The following is a 19,122-nucleotide window of genomic DNA, read 5'->3' as shown; positions in this document are numbered from 1 at the left end:
CTATATTCAAAACTTAGTTTTTATCACTTAAACTTGATTCCCATAACTTTAGCTTCAGAACAACTACATCCCGTCAAATCGATGCCTTCCTTCAACATTTCCGAGTATTGCAAAGTGGCTAAGACTTCGTAACCACACTTTGCCGCTAATATTTGCGACGTTTTCGCCGTGAATACCGTGCACGCGGCTTTTATTCCGTATTCCTTGCAGAGTGCCTCCCTGAAAATGTAAATTATTGATTGTTATTTGTTGTTTATTAAACATAGTAGAAGTTGTCGTCGGCATATTGCTAATTTAATATTGGAGTCTCGTAATGTTGAAGAAGTAATGGTCCCAAATGTTATTTTCAATCTTACAGAAAAGTCCACCCATTTTTGTCAGAAAATGACTTTTTGTGAACGCTCCGTTTCTTGTAACCAAATATTACATCTCATACAGTGTTGAAAACTGAAGTATTTAAAATTCCAATGTAATTGTTAAAAACTATAAGAATAGTTTTGGGCGTATTGACTATCTTTGTCAATATGCTCAAGAACATCAGTTCTAATACTAAGCGTTTTAAATTGCCGTGTTCATGATTGTAGGTACAATGCACAAATGCAATTGATACCTCATATATGCTTGATGACACATCAAAATTCCAAGGTCTGTGGGACAGCTTATCAGGTCATATCAGAGTCACGGTGACGTCATATCGGCAATTGTAGTAATCGAGCATTCAAAAACGCAGCAGTACCGAAACTTCGCATCAGAAAAGTTTCTCGAATATTCACAAAGTTATTAGTTGTGTGGCAAAACAACTTAAGCTCCATAATACTAGGGACTTTGTACTTTTATCTTTCAGATTTACAAAGAGGTTTACCTGGCTTCTATCAATCTCGCTCCTATGTTCTGTCCTCTGTGTCCAGGTAACACAGTCAAGCCGCTTGATGACAAATACGTATCCACACCATACTTCGAGTACACATCCACAAGATTCTCAGCTTGTGTTAAAACTTTTAAGATCTTTCGCCACTGCTCTCCTTTCACCTGCAACGAGACATGTTGACATGACATTGACATGTTGATGACATCTAATTCCACCAACCCGCATTGGAACAGCGTGGTGGAATATGTTCCAAACCTTTCTCCTCAAAGGGAGAGGACTTTAGCCCAGCAGTGGGAATTTACAGGCTGTTGTTGTTTTTGAGACATGTTCATAACAGTGAAGAAGAATTGGGAGAAAAAGTATTAAAATGGTAACTAGCACGATAATATTGGACTAAATTCTAAAGAGCTGAAATGGTCCAGGGGTTGGGCGTGCATATTAACCGATGATTGCAAGTTTGAACCCAGGCAAGCTAAAATTTCATGCTTAATTTTATGTTTATAATTAATCTCGAATTCGTCGAGGAAATCTGACAGATACACACAAACTGTAAGAAATGTTATTTTGGTATATGTAATGTGTATACACACATGCATTTAGTAAAAAAGGGTTATTTTATTATTACAAATAGACAGTCCAATTTCATTATATGTTTAGATAAAGATATATTAATTTAAAATTGTTAGTAATGTACAGTCGCGGTAAGAAAAGGTTCGTCATTTTAAGATATATTTTCGTGTACTCAGTGTGAGCGAAAGTCTGTTTTACCGATACAAATTATATATGACACTGACAGACATATTTTGACAATTCAGTATAAGATATCATATCTAATTTAAATTTGTAATGACTAATTACGCCATTAAAAAGATTTAATGTTGATATAAAATTAGAAGTACTCCAAAGGTGTTACACTATTTTGAAACAAATTATTATACAATGTAAGTTAAATTTTATATGCAGTTGTCAGTTTAATGCTTTTAAGAGTTTACGACTTGATAAAGGAATGAATCTGAAATCTGACGAAGGTTTTCTTACTCTGACTGTACAAGAGAGCTGAGCTATTAGCAAAATGCATGAAATATGTAAATCTAATGATTGTTTCTCTTTCTTCAGTAGAAATAGGCTTTAATGAGAGCACTATCTGTTAAACCACTATCGTCCTTATGATTAGGTAACTAAGGATTGATAATTGCGTGTACCTTATCGAAGTCTTCTTTCTCGTCATCTTTACAATAAATCGTGAGTATATTAAATCCAACTAATTCCTTTGGTTCACCATTCTCTTCTGTAAAACATGCTATTGACGTCTTCTGATTAAGCATTTCTGTCCAGTTACTTCTAATGGTTTCAATTGATTCTGGATCACTTTTCAAATCTGCAGAGAAAATTAATAATAATAAATATGAGACGACATCACATACATTACTCTGATCCCAATGTAAGTAGCTAAAACACTTGTGTTATGGAAGATCAGACGTAACGACGGTACAACATACACCCAGACCCGAAACAACATAGATAAGTAATAATAATCTACATTTACTCGGCCGGGAATCGAACCCGGAACTTCAGAGTGGTACCCATGAAAACCGGTGTACACACTCGACCACGGAGGTCATTTACAATTAACAAAATGATATGTTCAACAATTCAAAAAATATAACAATTAGTAAAAAGTAATCAAATCTAGGTATGCCTTGATCGTTGTTTTTGATTAATCTTTCACATGAATAGCGTAAGTTGATTTTTCAAAAAATATTTGGTGCTCTGAACAGATGATAACCAATGAAACGAATATAATGGACTAGTTAATGTCCGCGGTTTTCCTCGCGTTTCAGGTATTAGAGTTTAAACTTCCTTCATAACAAATTTAATCAAAATCAACAGACATAGTTACTTCTCATTTATAATATTTGTGTAAATTACCTAAAACTTGGCATAAAGGTTCGTCCCGTAGGAAGGTCTCCTGCATCAAATCCAAGCACGGCTGTTTGTAATGGTCATCCATGTCTCGGATTTGGTACCTGAAAGAAATGGAAATCAAACCAAATAGACTAATGTTAAGAGCAGATATGGGCCAGTGTTTGTTTTAACGACTACTAAGCTTATTGATGGTACCCTTCAGTAGAATCCACTTTCCGGTAGTAAATTTCCATTTAATTTAGCACTTTAACAGGATGATGCAAAGGTGCTTTCATGAGCCTACTTGAATTAGGAATATTTTGTTTTCCAACACCAAAAGAAAATACGTAATGTTAGATTGAATTTAACTTTAAGACAAGAAGACGTTTTTATTTTGCAGAAACATATTTTTGGTGGATTTTCATTATCAAAATCAAGTGTCTTTTTAAATATATTTTTGGCAACTGCTGTCTTAAATCGTCTTTTAGCTAATTTTAATTATCATCCCATTGTTAAAATTATAATAACAAGAACAGCCTGTAAATGTCCCACTGCTGGACTAAGGCCTGCTCTCCCATTGAAGAGAAGGTTTGAAACATATTCCACCACGCTGTTCCAATGCGGTTTGGTAGAATACACATGTGGCTGAATTTCTATGAAATTAGACAGGTTTCTTCACGATATATTCCTTCACCGCCGAGCACAAGATAAATTATAAATACAAACTAACTACATATTATATATAGTGGTGCTTGCCTGCGTTTGAACGCGAAATCATCGGTTAAGATTCACGCGTTCTAACCACTGGGCCATCTCGGCTGTTAAAATAAAACTTACATTAATCCAGGGACACCATTTCTTTCACGTCCTTGGAATCGTCCCCACACCTTGCCCATTGGCACGTTTTCTGGTCTCTGCCAAGGCATCTTACGATCAATCTGTAACAGGAATACTTACTTAAAAGACACACATTTATTATTAACTTAAAGTAAAAAAATAACTGCTTATTTGGTAATACTAATAGAGGGATGTCGTTACATTAAAGGAGCAGGAACATAAGTCACCACATCTTGATGGCAACACCGCTTCATAACGACCACGCATACTCTTTATTTATGTACATATATAACAATGTTTAATCAGGAATGAGGACCATGTTGTGAGGAAGGTCTAGAGCATGGACGTGGATGGATATAAAGGATGAAGACGACCAAAGAAACGATGGATAGATTGTGTGAAAGATGATATGGTTGGAATCATGATGATTTACTTGGTGGTAGGGCTTTGTGCAAGCCCGCCTGGGTAGTAACCACCCACTCATCAGATATTCTACCGCTAAACAGTACGCAGTATTGTTGTGTTCCGGTTTGAAGGGTGAGTGAGCCTGTGTAAGTACATGCACATAAAATCTTAGTTCCCAAGGTTGGCGGCACATTGGTGATGTAAGAAATAGTTAATATTTCTTGCAGCGTCATTGTCTATGGGTGATAATGACCACTTACCATCAGGTCGTCCATATGCTTGTCCGACAACCTATTCCATAAAAATATGAGTGTTACTTTTGAGATGACGTCAGATAGAGAATATGGAATAAGACATGATGCGCCGTTTTCAAATAAAATTGGGATAAGGGCAGCAGGATGATGATGACAAAATAATGTTTATTTGAAAAGGTAATTGGAATTGATATTAAAATTAGGAAAGTTTCAAGAATACTTAAATTACGAAATCGTTAAGGATTAAGGAAGAAGCATTCTTCGCTACAAAATAGCTCGTGATTTTGTCTTCGACATGACTAATGTAAAGAGTACTTAGGAGTTAATTAATTAATTCCATCAGAATACAAGGTAATTAATATTAAAGTTTCTTTTTTTATCTGCCCATTTCCCTGTAAGTCATAATATAAGAAGTAGTATCTACTGTTTTAGAGAATGCGTTTTCTATTCTTGCAGATTTGGCGGTAAATATTTTCAGAATATTAAGACCGTAGCTTGAAACCCCACTCAGAGCGCATGCGCATATTATAAGTACTACCTACTAAGCAGATCCTAACCTAACTTTTGACTTTGATATTTCATTTCTGTTATTTATTTTATATTATAATTTATTTTAAAAAAAGCGTATGCTTGAAAGCGACAATTACTTATGGAAGCGGTATAATTTTCTATGGCTGAATCTCATTTGTCTTTGAATATTATTAACACAAGGCTGTTTATGCCGGATATCCTTAAAGTAAATCATTACATAGTATAAAACAAAGTCGCTTACCGCTGTCAGTCCCTATGTATGCTTAGATCTCTAAAATTACGCAACGGATTTTGATGCGTTTTTTTTAAATAGATAGATTGATTCGAGAGGAAGGGTTACATGTATTATACATGCACAAATATAATACAGAAAAATAATTTTAGATGTTTTAAAGTAATGTCCATTATCAAATTAAGTACCTTAAATACATTGTGCATTTAATATAGATCAATATAGCCCTATGGAGCACGTATAATTTAATGAATATTTTCGAAGATATTACAGATTTAAAATGTAGAGACACCCGTGAAGTCGGGGCGTGTCGCTAATAAATTATACATATATATATGTATTAAGATATACGACACTAAATAGGTACTTCTTGTTTTAAATCAAAATAAACTTTATTCGAGTGGGCTATTACAACTAAGTGAAGCTACCACCGGTTCGGAAAGTAGTTTCTACCGAAAATAATCGGCAAGAAACTCAGTAGTTACTCTTTTCAACATTTAAAATCAATCATATTAGTTAAATACAATAAAATATTAATGTAATGATTAATAAAATAATATCTTTAGATATTACATATATAAATATATGACACTTGAATAACACAGATTAAAATGTGATAATGATCTCGACAACACAATATAATATCTATAATATATTGATTGCTATGAAGTTATAAATATTATATAAACACATTAAAAAAAAACAAATCAATACTTATCAGGTACTTCAATTATTATGACAGGAATGAGTCAAGGTCAAGATAAAAAGTATAATTACGGCGACATCTATATATATATATATATATATATATATATATATATATATATATATATATATATATATATATATATATATATCAGACTAAGGTAATCAATATATATAAATAATGAAAAAAGTAAAAAAGTAAAGTAATAGCCTGTAAATTAACCACTGCTGGGCTAAGGCCTCCTCTTCCATTAACATTGGGTTTGGAACATATTCCAACACGCTGTTCCAATGCGGGTGCACGAGATGAATTGTAAACACAAATTAAGTTCTTATATATAGTGGTGCTTGCGTGGGTTTAAGCCCGAAATCATCGGTTAAGATGCACGCGTTCTAACCACTGGACCATCTCAGCTCTTTAAAAATAATAACACTCTGTAATAATTTCCCACTGCTGGGCTAAGGTTTCTTAATAATATTAATACATTTTAAGGATAAAGTTAGAAGCATATTCCACGACGATGTTTCAGTGCGGACCATCTCGGTTCTATAATTGTTATATACTAGCGACTCGCACTAGCTTTGCACGTCTAAAATTGTCAGTGTTTCTCTGCTATAATGTACATGTATTATACATATAAACCTCCCTCTCGAATCAATCAATCAATCAATCAATCAAAATAAACTAATCTCAATCAATCCATCCATTAAAAAAATATTCATCAAAATCCGTTGAGTTGTTTCAAAGATCTAATCATACATAGTGAAAGACAGCGGTAAGCGACTTTGTTTTATACTATATAATGATTTGTCTCAACATAACAACTTGGGGGCCAATACCACTAACATATAACGGTAATGATACGTTCTTAATTCTAGACCGAGGCAACTACATTCCTTCCAAACATCCTCAGCTGAGATTATTCGACTTTTTTATATATATGTATTTTACTATTTAATAAACTCGAATTCACAGTCGCCTATGCCTTTTTTACTATAGTCTATTCCGATACAAGTAGGAATAAAGATAAAAAAACCTTATATTTACGTATTTCATGCGATTTGCTAATAACGCAGCTTTATACACTACTAAGAGTTCATGATTAAGTATTTGACTCGTTTTTAAAATCCATTTTATATTACACACACACACACACACACACACACACACACACACACAGAGAGAGAGAGAGAGAGAGAGAGAGAGAGAGAGAGACACGCGCGCGCACGCGTTCTACCTTTAACTATAATATATATTTTTGTAATTCTTAGCTTGTTTCATCTTATAACTTTGAATTAAAGTGTGAGTTTGTTAAGGAAGAGCGACTCCTTCTGGCACGGGAGCTCACGGCACTCAAAAGAAGAAGTCATCCTTTGAGATGTTTTTGTACTGCCTTGGTTATTGATAAAATAAACATTTTATTTATTTAGTTGTTAAGGAATCCAGTAAAAGTTGTTTTTTTTTTTATTTCTAGCACATATTTGCCGAAAAATATCATATTAAAATATCCATATTTAAATAGCGCGCGAAAACGCTACTTGAATAATATGGCACTGCAATGGGGTCGGTGACGTCACTTTCTTGTATTTTAATCTGTGGTACATATAGTAGAAAAGCTGTATTAACAAATAAGTGACTTCATCATAAGCCCGGCCGGCGTTTTGTGTCACGGGACAAACGTTTGAAAAAATGCACTTTTATTAATGGATTTTTGAATAAATTAAGAATTATTTTCAATTTTCGTTAATAAATAACTTATATTTAAACTCACAATTTACACTGACTACAATAATTGACACTTTATTTTTCGCATTGTCAAATAGCCTATTGCACTTAACTACTTATATGCAGGTTAATTTTAATTTCAAGACTCACATAACAGTTTATTATTCACTTTAATTTTATTTTCAAAACTTCGACCATAGTTTCTATATTTAAAACGCAATTTTTTTCGGAAAACCATAGTGAATACCATAGATTATTCTAACTCCTGACCAATGATTTTGCCTCGAATCGATGTCAAATATTTATTTGGCTTTTATTCCCTTTTGGAATACACGAAATGAAATTTAATTGGAGGAAAATAGTAACTACTGAGTTTCTTGTCAATTATTCTTGGCTAAAATCAACATTGTTAAAAAATACTATGACGATTCCAAAATACTTACATGAGCGTACTTGAATTAACTATGTTTTAATTTTCAAACAATTTTAATGGAATTAAATACGGCTGTTTGAAATAATACCTTGCACAGCATAATTTAAAAATAAGTAAATGAAAAGTATTTCTGTTGATATAATTACATATTTGTAAATCTGACATAAATGCACTTGCACATAATATTTCTTCTAAAGATATAAAAAATATTATGTCTATTATATATACATACAGATTTTTTTTAGTTGTTATACCGGCAACAGAAATATATCATCTGTTAAAATTGCACCTGTCAAACTGTTTACAGACAGACAGACAGACATTTCACCTTCACAGACATCCTTATTTACATTTAATAATTTAACACATTTGCTTATAAGCAATCTTGTTGTTGTTCAAACATAAAAAAAAAAACAAAAGCGTTCACGGTCACCGCGTTCGTAAACAAATTCAAACATCATACTAAAACAAAATTCATATGTAAATTGAACCTCGTAACATAATTGATAATAGAAAAACTATACTTACATTATATCTATAATCTGTACTTCACACAAATAACTTTGTAAAAACGTACGTTACTGTCATGAAACGATTTTATTTCGAATTATTTACATACGTCTCGATAAAGTCACCTATTTTGTCCGACTACGAGATGCGAATGTGATTTATAATCACGACTGCGTTGTTTTGCAGGATCGTTATCATAAAATAATACTTATCACGACGCGATAAGGAGTTTACATTTGTTAATAACTGATATTCAAATTTGTACCGTCTACGTAAGACACATGTGGGCGCATATCCATTAGTGTCTATAAATATATTTATATCTATAGCTTCTTCCAATGGTAGAAGGAAAAATGATAAACAAACATTTAATTTACGTATATACTATTAAGAGTTTATACATACTAATATTATAAATGCGAATGTAAGTCTGTCTGTCACGCCAGAACTACTGGACCGATTTAAATGAAATTTGGTACATCAATAGTCTAGAGCAAAAGACATAAGGTTCTTTTTAATTGGAAATACATTCGTAGAAAAAGCATATTATTCGATAAAAGATTTTATAGATGATAAAAAAGCGTGGAGTTAATACCTGTTGATTTCAAAGCAGGATATATTAATTTAAATAATTGTATTTAACTAACACGACTTTGTATTTTTTAAATGTTAAAAAAGAGTAACTACTGACTTTCTTGCCGTTTCTTCTCGGTAGAATCTACTTTCCGAACCGGTGGTAGCTTCACTTAATTGTAAAATGACGATTCAAATTGCCTGTAAAAGCCTACTTGAATAAAGTTTATTTTGATTTGATTTATTTTAAGTTAATTTGTAAATATATTCATATTTTCTACTCCAGCAAAGCCGCGGATAGGAACTAATAATTAATATATACTTACACTTATCTCCACTTAAATTTTACAAATCCATAGTGAATATCATAGATTAATCAAGCTCTCAACCAATAATATAACAATTGTTGTTTATTTAGCTTTTTTCCTGTTACGTTTGGAATAGACTAAAGAGCGTTATGTCCTTTCGACTTTAAAAAAGTTTGTTTGCCGTGACGGCAAATAATGACGTATCTCATGACGTCATGCCGACGTTATTTGTTCAGCAAAATGATTTAATTTTATTTATAGAACGCTGTATTTTTTTGCTCAATATTTATTTATTGGCTACTAGCGACATGCCCCGTCTTCGCCACGGGTGTAATGCTGATACTAAATATACTCTAAAATTTATTTATTTACGACATCACATTAGAAACTTCTAAAATTATGAGTGTTTCATTACTGTATTGTACATGTATTATATACAGAAACCTTCCTCTCGAATCGCTCTATTAAAAATGAATGCAATCAAAATCCGTTGCGTAATTTTAAAGATTTAAGCATACATCAAGGATAAAGGGACAGAAAAAGCGATTGATTGATTTATACTATTTAGTGATATTTAATTATATTCATAATTTAATAACGGCGATAATTTTAAAATTATCGAATCATATGAACTTTATTTAAGTGAATTTTACAAAAAATCGTTTTTGATTCTTCAATAATTCAACTCTATCAAAACAGTAAACTCGAATAATTACTTTTTTTAAATAAACAAAGCGTTACAATGAGTTTAATTGTCATTATTATTTTTCTTAAGCAGTCCTGGTTTAGAAATCGAGCACAAATCCAAGCATATTCATCCAAAAAATATTTTTGGAATAAATTTCATTAACATCTATGTATATTTTTATCGATTATTTAAAAATAGTTGGACGATTTATCAAGCGTAAGTATATTGTTTATAACAGGAAAAAACATAAATTAATAAACCGAAATTAATGATTGATTTGTTTTTATATAATTTAATTATGTAGATAAACTATTTACCTCCAAGTCGATTCTTTATGCTGAGAGGAAATTTTTTTTTATTTGTCACGTCATTTAAGCGTAATGGAAACAGACTCATCTAAAAGGGCCATTCGATACGAGCATCTCGTTCTCTATAACGACCTTGACCGTGCATTGATTTCAATTTGAAGATCATTTAACCGACGTCGTATGGTCAGTTATAATTTATAATCATTGATTATTGTATATTAGTAATCGTTTATGATTGATGATTTACTTGTTAGTTTCTGTGCAAACCTGTTGGAGTTGGGGGCGTTACTACTAACACAACAAACACACAAACGCCTAGCTTAATTTGTATTGTTGTATTTGAATGGTGAGCCAGTGTAACTTCAGGCACAAGGGACATAAGATCTTAGGTTCCAAGGTTGGTGCATTGGCGATTAAAGGAATGGAATGGCGGTGACCACTCACTATCAACTCTGCCATCAAACCGGAACACAATACTGAGTACTGTTGTTTAGCGGTAGAATACCTGATGAGTGCGTGGTACTTATGGTACCGTGGTACCGGACGGGCTTGCCAAACCCTACCACCAAGTGAAGAGGTGTTGTTAGTTTACCTTTCCTCCTCGTTTCCACACATTTATATACACATATTTATATCATTGTACATACATATATAATTTATAATTATACTGTTAAACATATTGTGCTGTAAGTGAAGAGTTCGATCTTCCATTATTATAAATATAATACGGATTTTTTTAGGGGTTCTCAAGATTTTGTAAATTAGGTAAATTAGTTAAAGTTAAATTAAATTCTGTTTGTTCGAGAATCGAGTGTGAATACAGAACCTTGGATCTAGATTCAAGTCTACTAAAATTGGGTCATCGTGACTCCATGTTTAATATAAATAATATACAATTTTCGTATGTATAGGGAAGGTGAGACAAGGTGTTCCGACCTGGTGAGGGTCGTGGAAAACCACTGGTTGTGGTCTGCGCAAGACCGATCATTGCGATCTTTGGGAGAGACCTATGTCCAGCAGTGGACGTCTTACGATGATGATACTTTTCTTTATACTTTGTTGTACACCATATAGAAAATAAATAAATACAACATAGAGCCTAAATAAGCCATACAATTTCGGCAACATTATCGCTACACAGCGATCTCTTCCAGACAACCAACGGCATATATCTACAAATGATACAAATATACTAAAGATAGCAAGCCCGCATAATCTAACATATCAATCAATTGAACGACTGTTATCTAAATAGGATATAATAACCTTCCTTGTTGGTTTGAATGGAGATATATTCATTCAAAGCGGTAACCCATTGAAACGTACATGATGCCTCTTTTTTCCGTGGAAAAACGCAGTACACGTTAGCCTAACATGAATGAGTTTATGTGGGTCTCGTCAGTGCCCAGAACGTCTAGTGGAACGCTTAGTACACTGGAAAATCCAATGGAAAACGAGAATCCTCAAAGAAAACGTACATGATGCCTCTTTTTTCCGTGGAAAAACGCAGTACACGTTACCCTAACATGAAGAAGATTATGTGAGACTCGTCAGTGCCTAAAACGCCTAGTGGAACGCCTAGTACACTGGAATATCCAATGAAACCAGCGGTACCCTTTCCGGCTTTTCAGGCACCACAGGATTGTTTATTAACATAAGAAGTAATAACATTAAATGCTTAAATATATCCAAATATGAAATAGAAATAGTTACTGTATAAATATTGACCGCGATGAATGGTGGCAAGAACGCTAGCAGCATTTCCCCGTTGCATCGCAATTCCGATCCTCTGGGCAAAAAACGCACCAGCCCTCCTGTTACCAATGAGGCGAGGTGTTATACTTTTAGTGAAGCTTTTTGCACCACTACTCCAAGGGCCAAGCGTTTCGACAGCAGATGGAACAAAAACGTAATTTGATATAAGACAAGAATATTTATATCTTTTTATTGCTTTTGCCACAGGATCGCTTTCACATCCAACCGTGGCGCCCTAATAGTCTGCCCGTCTATGCGGTCCTACAATTCTTAGGGGGAAGTACATAATGCCTTAAACAACCAGCGGTTTCCACTCCATTTTTTTCAACGGGCGCCACTGGATTGCTTTCGCTTGGTACTGTGACGCCCTGATAATTACCTAGGCGGCCCTCAAATTCCTACATAATGCCTCCATTGCAAAAATAAAAAAATATACTAAGGCCATTTAACAATTAATTAGTTCATAGTTCACAAATGAATCCTGACTATAAATAAATATTTATTGGACAACATCACTACATTACTCTAATCCCAAAGTTAATAGCCAAAGCACTTGTGTTATGTAAAATCAGAAGCAACGACGATATCACAAACACCCAGACCCAAGAGAATATAGAAAACTAATTAACTTTTTCTATATCGACTCGGCCAAACCGAATCCTGGACCTCGGAGTGGCGTATCCGTGAAAACCGGTGTACATACTACTTGACCACTGAGGTCTTCTAATGGTTTTTTTAACGACTATGTTTTGCTGTATTGAGTATTTGTAATTACAAACTGTCAAAGACCTAGTCAGTTTCTTCCGCTGGTTGATTGCAATGCTTAATTGGACAATCAATAAATTAGTGTAATGCTTCTTATAATTAGTGTATTAAAAAAATGTTTGATTTGATGAAAGGAAAAAATCAAAAAATCAAAATAAACTTTATTCAAGTGGGCTTTTTCGAGCACTTTTGAATCGTCATTTAACAATTAAGTGAAGCTACCACCGGTTCGGAAAGTAGATTCTACTGGCAAGAAACTCAGTAGTAACTCTTCTTTAACATTTAAAAATACAATCATATTAGTTCAATACAATATATGTATGTAATGTATAGTACTGTACTATGTACTGCCTGGAAGTCATGGGCTTATATTGTTTTTATTATTGTTCTGATCTTGATCTATTTCGGCCGCAGCCTTTCTCAACACACACAGTCTATATTTAGATAATATGTCGATCTAAATAAATTCTTCTTAAAATTGTCCACGTGTGTTTTTAGGAGAAATAAACTTTATTTTTCTACTCAACAACTACAGACCAATCCGATCGACTGTGAGGCATTTATTGAACGGAACTTTAGTAATACATATATAAGCGTTTTAGCGTGTTGGTTGTCATGTGTCAAGCAAAAAAGTACCTTATTAACTGTTCTAGGTTAAGAATTAAAAAGGAAATTAATACCACTATTCTTGCCTTTAAATTCAATTGAACTTAGTGTCTCAACCGTACCGATCAATCTCATTCGTGTCTTCTCCATCCTACGTGACATTGGCAAAATAATCTGTGCCCTGACACAACTAAAAGCCATTAAACTAAGAATTTAATTGAATTGAAATCTTGGAGTTCAAGTCAAGACTGGGTGGTAGGGCTTTGCGCAAGCCCGTCTGGGTTTGTACCACCCACTCATCAGTTATTCTACCGCCAAATAACAGTACTCAGTATTGTTGTATTCCGGTTTGAAGGGTGAGTGAGCCAGTGTAATTACAGACACATGGGACTTAACATCTTAGTTCCCAAGGTTGGTGGAACATCGACGATGTAAGGAATAGTTAATATTCTTTTACAGCGTCATTGCCTATGGGTGATGATGACCACTCACCATCAGGTGGCCCATATGCTCGTCCGCCAACCTATCAAGTCGGTTAAGCGGTTTGGTCGTAAAAAAGCGACAGACAGACAGAGTTACTTTCACATTTATAATATTAATATAGATGGGCTACACTAAAGAAGATTGAGTGAAGATGGTAGATGGGCTAAGACAAAAAAGATTGATAAAAGATGATGAAAGAAGAGGTTCCAAGTACAAAGGTCGTATATGAAGTCAATCACCGATATTTAATAGCTGATGATTAATTTACGTGCTGTGTTTTGATTGAACGAATGTACGAAGTAAATACAGAAAAAAAAACTAGTAAATGTACGAAAATAAACAAAGGTTTGATTCTGGGAAATTCGTGTATTGCCAGGTGTCCGTATGTTCAACGATTAGTGATGTACCGACTATCGACTACTGATAATTATTTATGACTTTTTCTATTAATGTTGGTAGTAATTTGATGAGGTTGTCGGTGTTTTATAATCGTAAATAATTAGTCGATTTATGTTGGTTGTATTTACATGTTGTCGAGAATTGGTCGATGAATAACGTAAGGGAACCTGTATGATAATATCATGAACTACAGACACAAGGGACATGACATCTTAGTTCCTAAAACGTGTCAATAAGGGCGTATTTGCGATCGAATTAATAGATCCATTGTTAAAATAGAGAGTCCAGATGGCCCTGTAGTTAGATCGCGTGCTTCTAAACCTATGATTGCAGGTTCGTTCAGGTAAGCAGAACTAAATATTCACGTACTTAATTTATCTTCATATGTAATTTATCTCATGCTCGGCGGTAAAGGAAACCTGCATATCGCTAATTTTATAAAAAATGAATCAGCATGGTGAAATATGTTTCAAGCCCTCTCCTCAAAGGTAGAGGAAGCTATAAATCAGCAGTGGGAAATTTACAGACCGTTGTTGTTGTTCAAATAATACCATATTATAAAATAAAAGATCTCTGACTTTTTTCTCTGCAATTCTCAGTTCTAAAATGACAATTTTCCCGGCAGGTGATATTTTTGACAACCAATAAGTAAGTGTACCCAGTGACCACAAACGTTTAGTGACCTTGCATAGTAATAATAATAATAGCCCTTTATTCCTAAACATGATGTTTCAAGAAGTCCTACGTTCGGTGTGCCATTAGGCACAGGCCTCCTCCAATCCCTTTCAATGGGTCCTGTCCCTTGCTAATCTCATCCAGTAATAAAATTCCGCAGACATTTATAACTTTTTCTTAAATTCAAATCGTTTGTAAAAAATACATTGATATAAAAGGCATATTATTCGATACAAGATTTTATAGATGATAAAAAAGCGTGGAGTTAATACCTGTTAACTTCCAAGCAGGATATATTAATTTAAATAATTGTATTTAACATGACATCTAACATAACTTTGTAGTTTTTAAATGAGTTTCTTGCCGGTTCTTCTCGGTAGTGTCTACTTTCCAAACCAGTGGTAGCTTCACTTAATTGTAAAATGACAATTCAAAAAGGCTTGCAAAAGCCTACTTGAATAAAGTTTATTTTGATTGATTGATTGAGTATGGTCCCACTGTCTGTTTCAAGTCATCTACCCTGTCTGCATAACTATGATATAAAAATAGCATATGATTCGTTTGCCAGAGATTAAATAGTTTGACTCAAATCCATCTGTCAAACAAATCAATGTAACAATTTACTTGGTGGTAGGGCTTTGTGCAACCCCGTCTGGGTAGATACCACCCACTCATCAGTTATACCGCCAAATAACAGTACTCAGTATTGTTATGTTCCGGGCTGAAGGGTGAGTGAGCCAGTGTAACTACAGGCACAAGGGACATAACATCTTAGTTCCCAAGGTTGGTGGCACACTGACGATGCAAGGAAAAGTTAATATTTCTTACAGTGTCATTGTCTATGGGTGATGGTGACCACTTGCCATCAGGTGGCCCATATGCTCGTCCGCCAACTTATAACATAAAAAAATGTCAAATTATTTCGTCAGCAAAAATCACAAATACGGTATATGAACAGACATAATATTTTGAAATATACGTTTACTAATAATAACATATATATCCAATATTATAAAACGCATTAACAGTTAACAAACAAACTCTCCGGTTTTATAAATAACAGATTATAAAAGGAAAATTGTTTAATTTTAAATAAAGAATACGATAAAATATGACACGTGGGAGACATCACTATAAAAAACTAGCGCGCGTCTGTCTGTCTAAAGATCGAAACCTACTGATATAATTTTGAACAGTTTTGAGCATTTGATGGAATGATTTATTAGGAAAACTTATAAACTTCAAAACTAATGATAGGATTTTGATGCGGTATAAAGCGATTCATAAGGATGGTTTATTAAGGTTTTTGTGTACATAAATTTGAAATAGAACCACAATTAATAAACACATCGGAAAAAGCAACGAAAAGATATATAAATGAAAGGTTCAAAATCTTATGTCCACGTGTGAAGCCGGGACTGATCGCTAGTTGATTATAAAAGGAAAATGCTTGATATCCAAATATTTTCATGATAACATATATGACGTAAGATATACAATACGATACTGAAACGTATTAACTGTCCGTTATCTATAACTGACGCATTATGTCGTGAAACAGGGAAAATACTTCAGTTTTTTAAAAATTATGTGTTTTTCCTCAAAATATTGATGCCTTGGAGATAGATAGTATTTGTTCAGGTTTAATTCGCTTAAGATTTGTGACTATACAATGTACATTTGTTATCAAGATAAGTTTATCAAGCCCGCAACCTACTGCCTTACCTGCAAGCCCTCCAGTGTTGCAGATGTCCATGGTTGGTGGTAGTCACTTTTTTATATATTATCCGGGTAGGCCTGTAACTCCTACAGTAACAGTAACTAGTACTGACAGCAAGAATGAGCTGCGCTGGTCACCCTCGCCATGAATACAAGATGCCTCTTCACTCGTTTGAAGGCACCCAGGTTATAAGAACTTAACTTTGACTTTATAACTATCCATTAGATAAGTTAAGCTCGATTGCCATGTATAACAAAAAATGTCGTGTCTCTATGCAGGCTAAAGTTTGGGTTGAAGTTAGAAAAGAGAAGAAAAGGGCTCCCAAGATCTCCATCATCAATCTTACGATCATAAACATTTAGAATCAAATAAAACACGGAGTAAGCTGCCCATTATTTATTAATTTTCTTTCATGTTTTGTGTAATGAATGTGCTTACAACAACAACAACAACAACAGCCTGTAAATTACAACTGCTGGGCTAAAGGCCTCCTCTCCCTTTGAGGAGAAGGTTTTTGGAACATATTCCACCACGCTGTTCCAATGCGGGTTGGTGGAAGTTCCAATGCGAGTTGGTGGAATGTGTTTAAGTAAAATATTATCAAATTAATGGTTTGTTTTTAGATAACACTTAAGTGGAGGGGAAAAGTGTCATTTGATAGTGAGCGGTGAACACCGGAAATGCATTGGTACTGTTAAAAATATCGTCAATGTATAATTTAGTAACCTTAAATCCGGAACAAACTTCCAGCTTTCGCCGGCGGTTTTTCCGAACCGATACGACATGGGAACATTCAAGAAAAGAGCGTACTCCTTCCTTAAAGGCCGGCAACGCACCCGCAAGTCCTCTGGTGCTGCATATGTCCATGGGCGGTGGTAGCCACTTTCGGTGATCAGGTGAGCATCTGCTCGTTTGCCACCTATCATATAAAAAAAAGAAATACTCACACTCAAATTTCTTTTTTCAATGTAGAAGCGTCACACTTATCAATGGTAAAATTAAATACTACTATCGGTTCGGAAAAAGACACACGCTGACCTAAAACGAACCGGCGAAAGAAACTCAGCCGGTCTTTTCTTTTGTCAAATTAATCACAACAATACTGACGACATCCATGGTCGTGTGGTGTGTACACCGGTCTTCATGGGTACGCTACTCAGAGATCCCGGGTTCGATTCCCGGCCGAGTCAATGTAGATTACCATTAGTTTTCTATGTTGTCTTGGGTCTGGGTGTATGTGGTACCGTCGTTACTTCTGATTTCCATAACACAAATGCTTCAGCTACTTACAATGGGATCAGAGTAATGTATGTGATGTTGTCTCATATTTATTATATTTATATTAATACTAAGTATTACTGTTTAGTGGTAGAATATCTGAGGACCCGGGTCGTATTAAACACAGCCCTACCACCGACTTAAAAGTTGCTATTTTACAAGATTACAAGATCTCGATAGAATCTTCATCTTCATGAGTAAACTATAGTTTGATTTAGAGTTTGTTATAATTAAATAAATATTGATAAAAATAAATGAGAAAACGATTTTTTGTAATATCTAAATGAAAAAAGTCTCCTCTCCCTTTGAGGAGAAGGTTTGTAACATGTTCCACCACGCTGTTCCAATGCGGGTTGGTGGAATACACATGTGGCAGAATTTCTATGAAATTTGTCACATGCAGGTTTCCTCGCTGTTTTCCTTCACCGCTGAGCACGAGATGAATTATAAAGGCAAATTAAGCACATGAATCAGCAGTGCTTGCCTGGGTCTGAACCCGCAATCATCGGTTAAGATGCATGCGTTCTAAGCACTGGGCTAACTCGACTGCCATATGAAAGAACCCAATTTTTATTAATATATAGCAATTTACATAGTATAAGCACAAAATACATACAAGGAAGCAGAGATCACCGTGGACCTTCGTAACCGTATTGGAGAGCACCATACCCTTTACCATCACGCCATATGGAGCGGTACCACCCAGGAGCGTCAATGAAAAACAAATGGCTTAATAACTTTTCTTAATACTGTTCATAAACTATGGAAAATGTAGTGTTAAGTCAATAAAAAACTTATGTTCATCACTTTTTAGTCAAAAGGACCCAAAACCGTACCCTGTGAAACTCCTCATAAGCTGCAAAGAACCAGTACAATATGGAGTTACAAAAGAGTGCAACAACTCTAAAATAGCAATGAGTTTGCTGTTTTTAGTAAAATACGAAGTTTTTAAATCTCTGAACAATTATTCTCTCACAATCACTTGGTGGTAGGGCTTTGCGCAAGCCCCTCTGGGTAGGTACCACCCACTCATCATATATTCTACCAATAACAGTTCTCAGTATTGTTGTGATCCGGTTTGAAGGAGAATGAGCCAGTGTAACTACAAGCACAATTGATCTTAGTTCCCAAGGTTGATGCTAATGGATGTAAGAAATG

General features: G+C 34.4%; 1 protein-coding gene across 2 annotated transcripts; it reads right to left on the bottom strand.

Annotated features, from left to right (window-relative positions):
* Window positions 1-8,571, bottom strand: LOC124541925. 2 transcript variants are annotated; one of them, XM_047119858.1, is made up of 6 exons: window positions 8,425-8,571; window positions 3,611-3,711; window positions 2,798-2,895; window positions 2,071-2,246; window positions 863-1,029; window positions 2-219 (listed from the first exon to the last, which is right to left on the bottom strand). In XM_047119858.1, exons 2-6 carry the CDS (start codon window positions 3,697-3,699, stop codon window positions 24-26), a joined length of 726 nt encoding a protein of 241 aa, XP_046975814.1. In that variant the 5' UTR covers window positions 3,700-3,711; window positions 8,425-8,571; the 3' UTR covers window positions 2-23. The 2 variants fall into 2 exon arrangements, with proteins under 2 accessions (XP_046975815.1, XP_046975814.1); XM_047119859.1 differs by lacking the exon at window positions 8,425-8,571 and having other exon boundaries at window positions 1-219.
* Between the last annotated feature and the right edge of the window lie 10,551 nt (window positions 8,572-19,122).

Source organism: Vanessa cardui, chromosome 29, assembly GCF_905220365.1.
Source record: "Vanessa cardui chromosome 29, ilVanCard2.1, whole genome shotgun sequence".
Taxonomy (NCBI): domain Eukaryota; kingdom Metazoa; phylum Arthropoda; class Insecta; order Lepidoptera; family Nymphalidae; genus Vanessa; species Vanessa cardui.
Note: the sequence above shows the minus strand (reverse complement) of the source record. Positions and strands in the feature narration are given on the sequence as shown.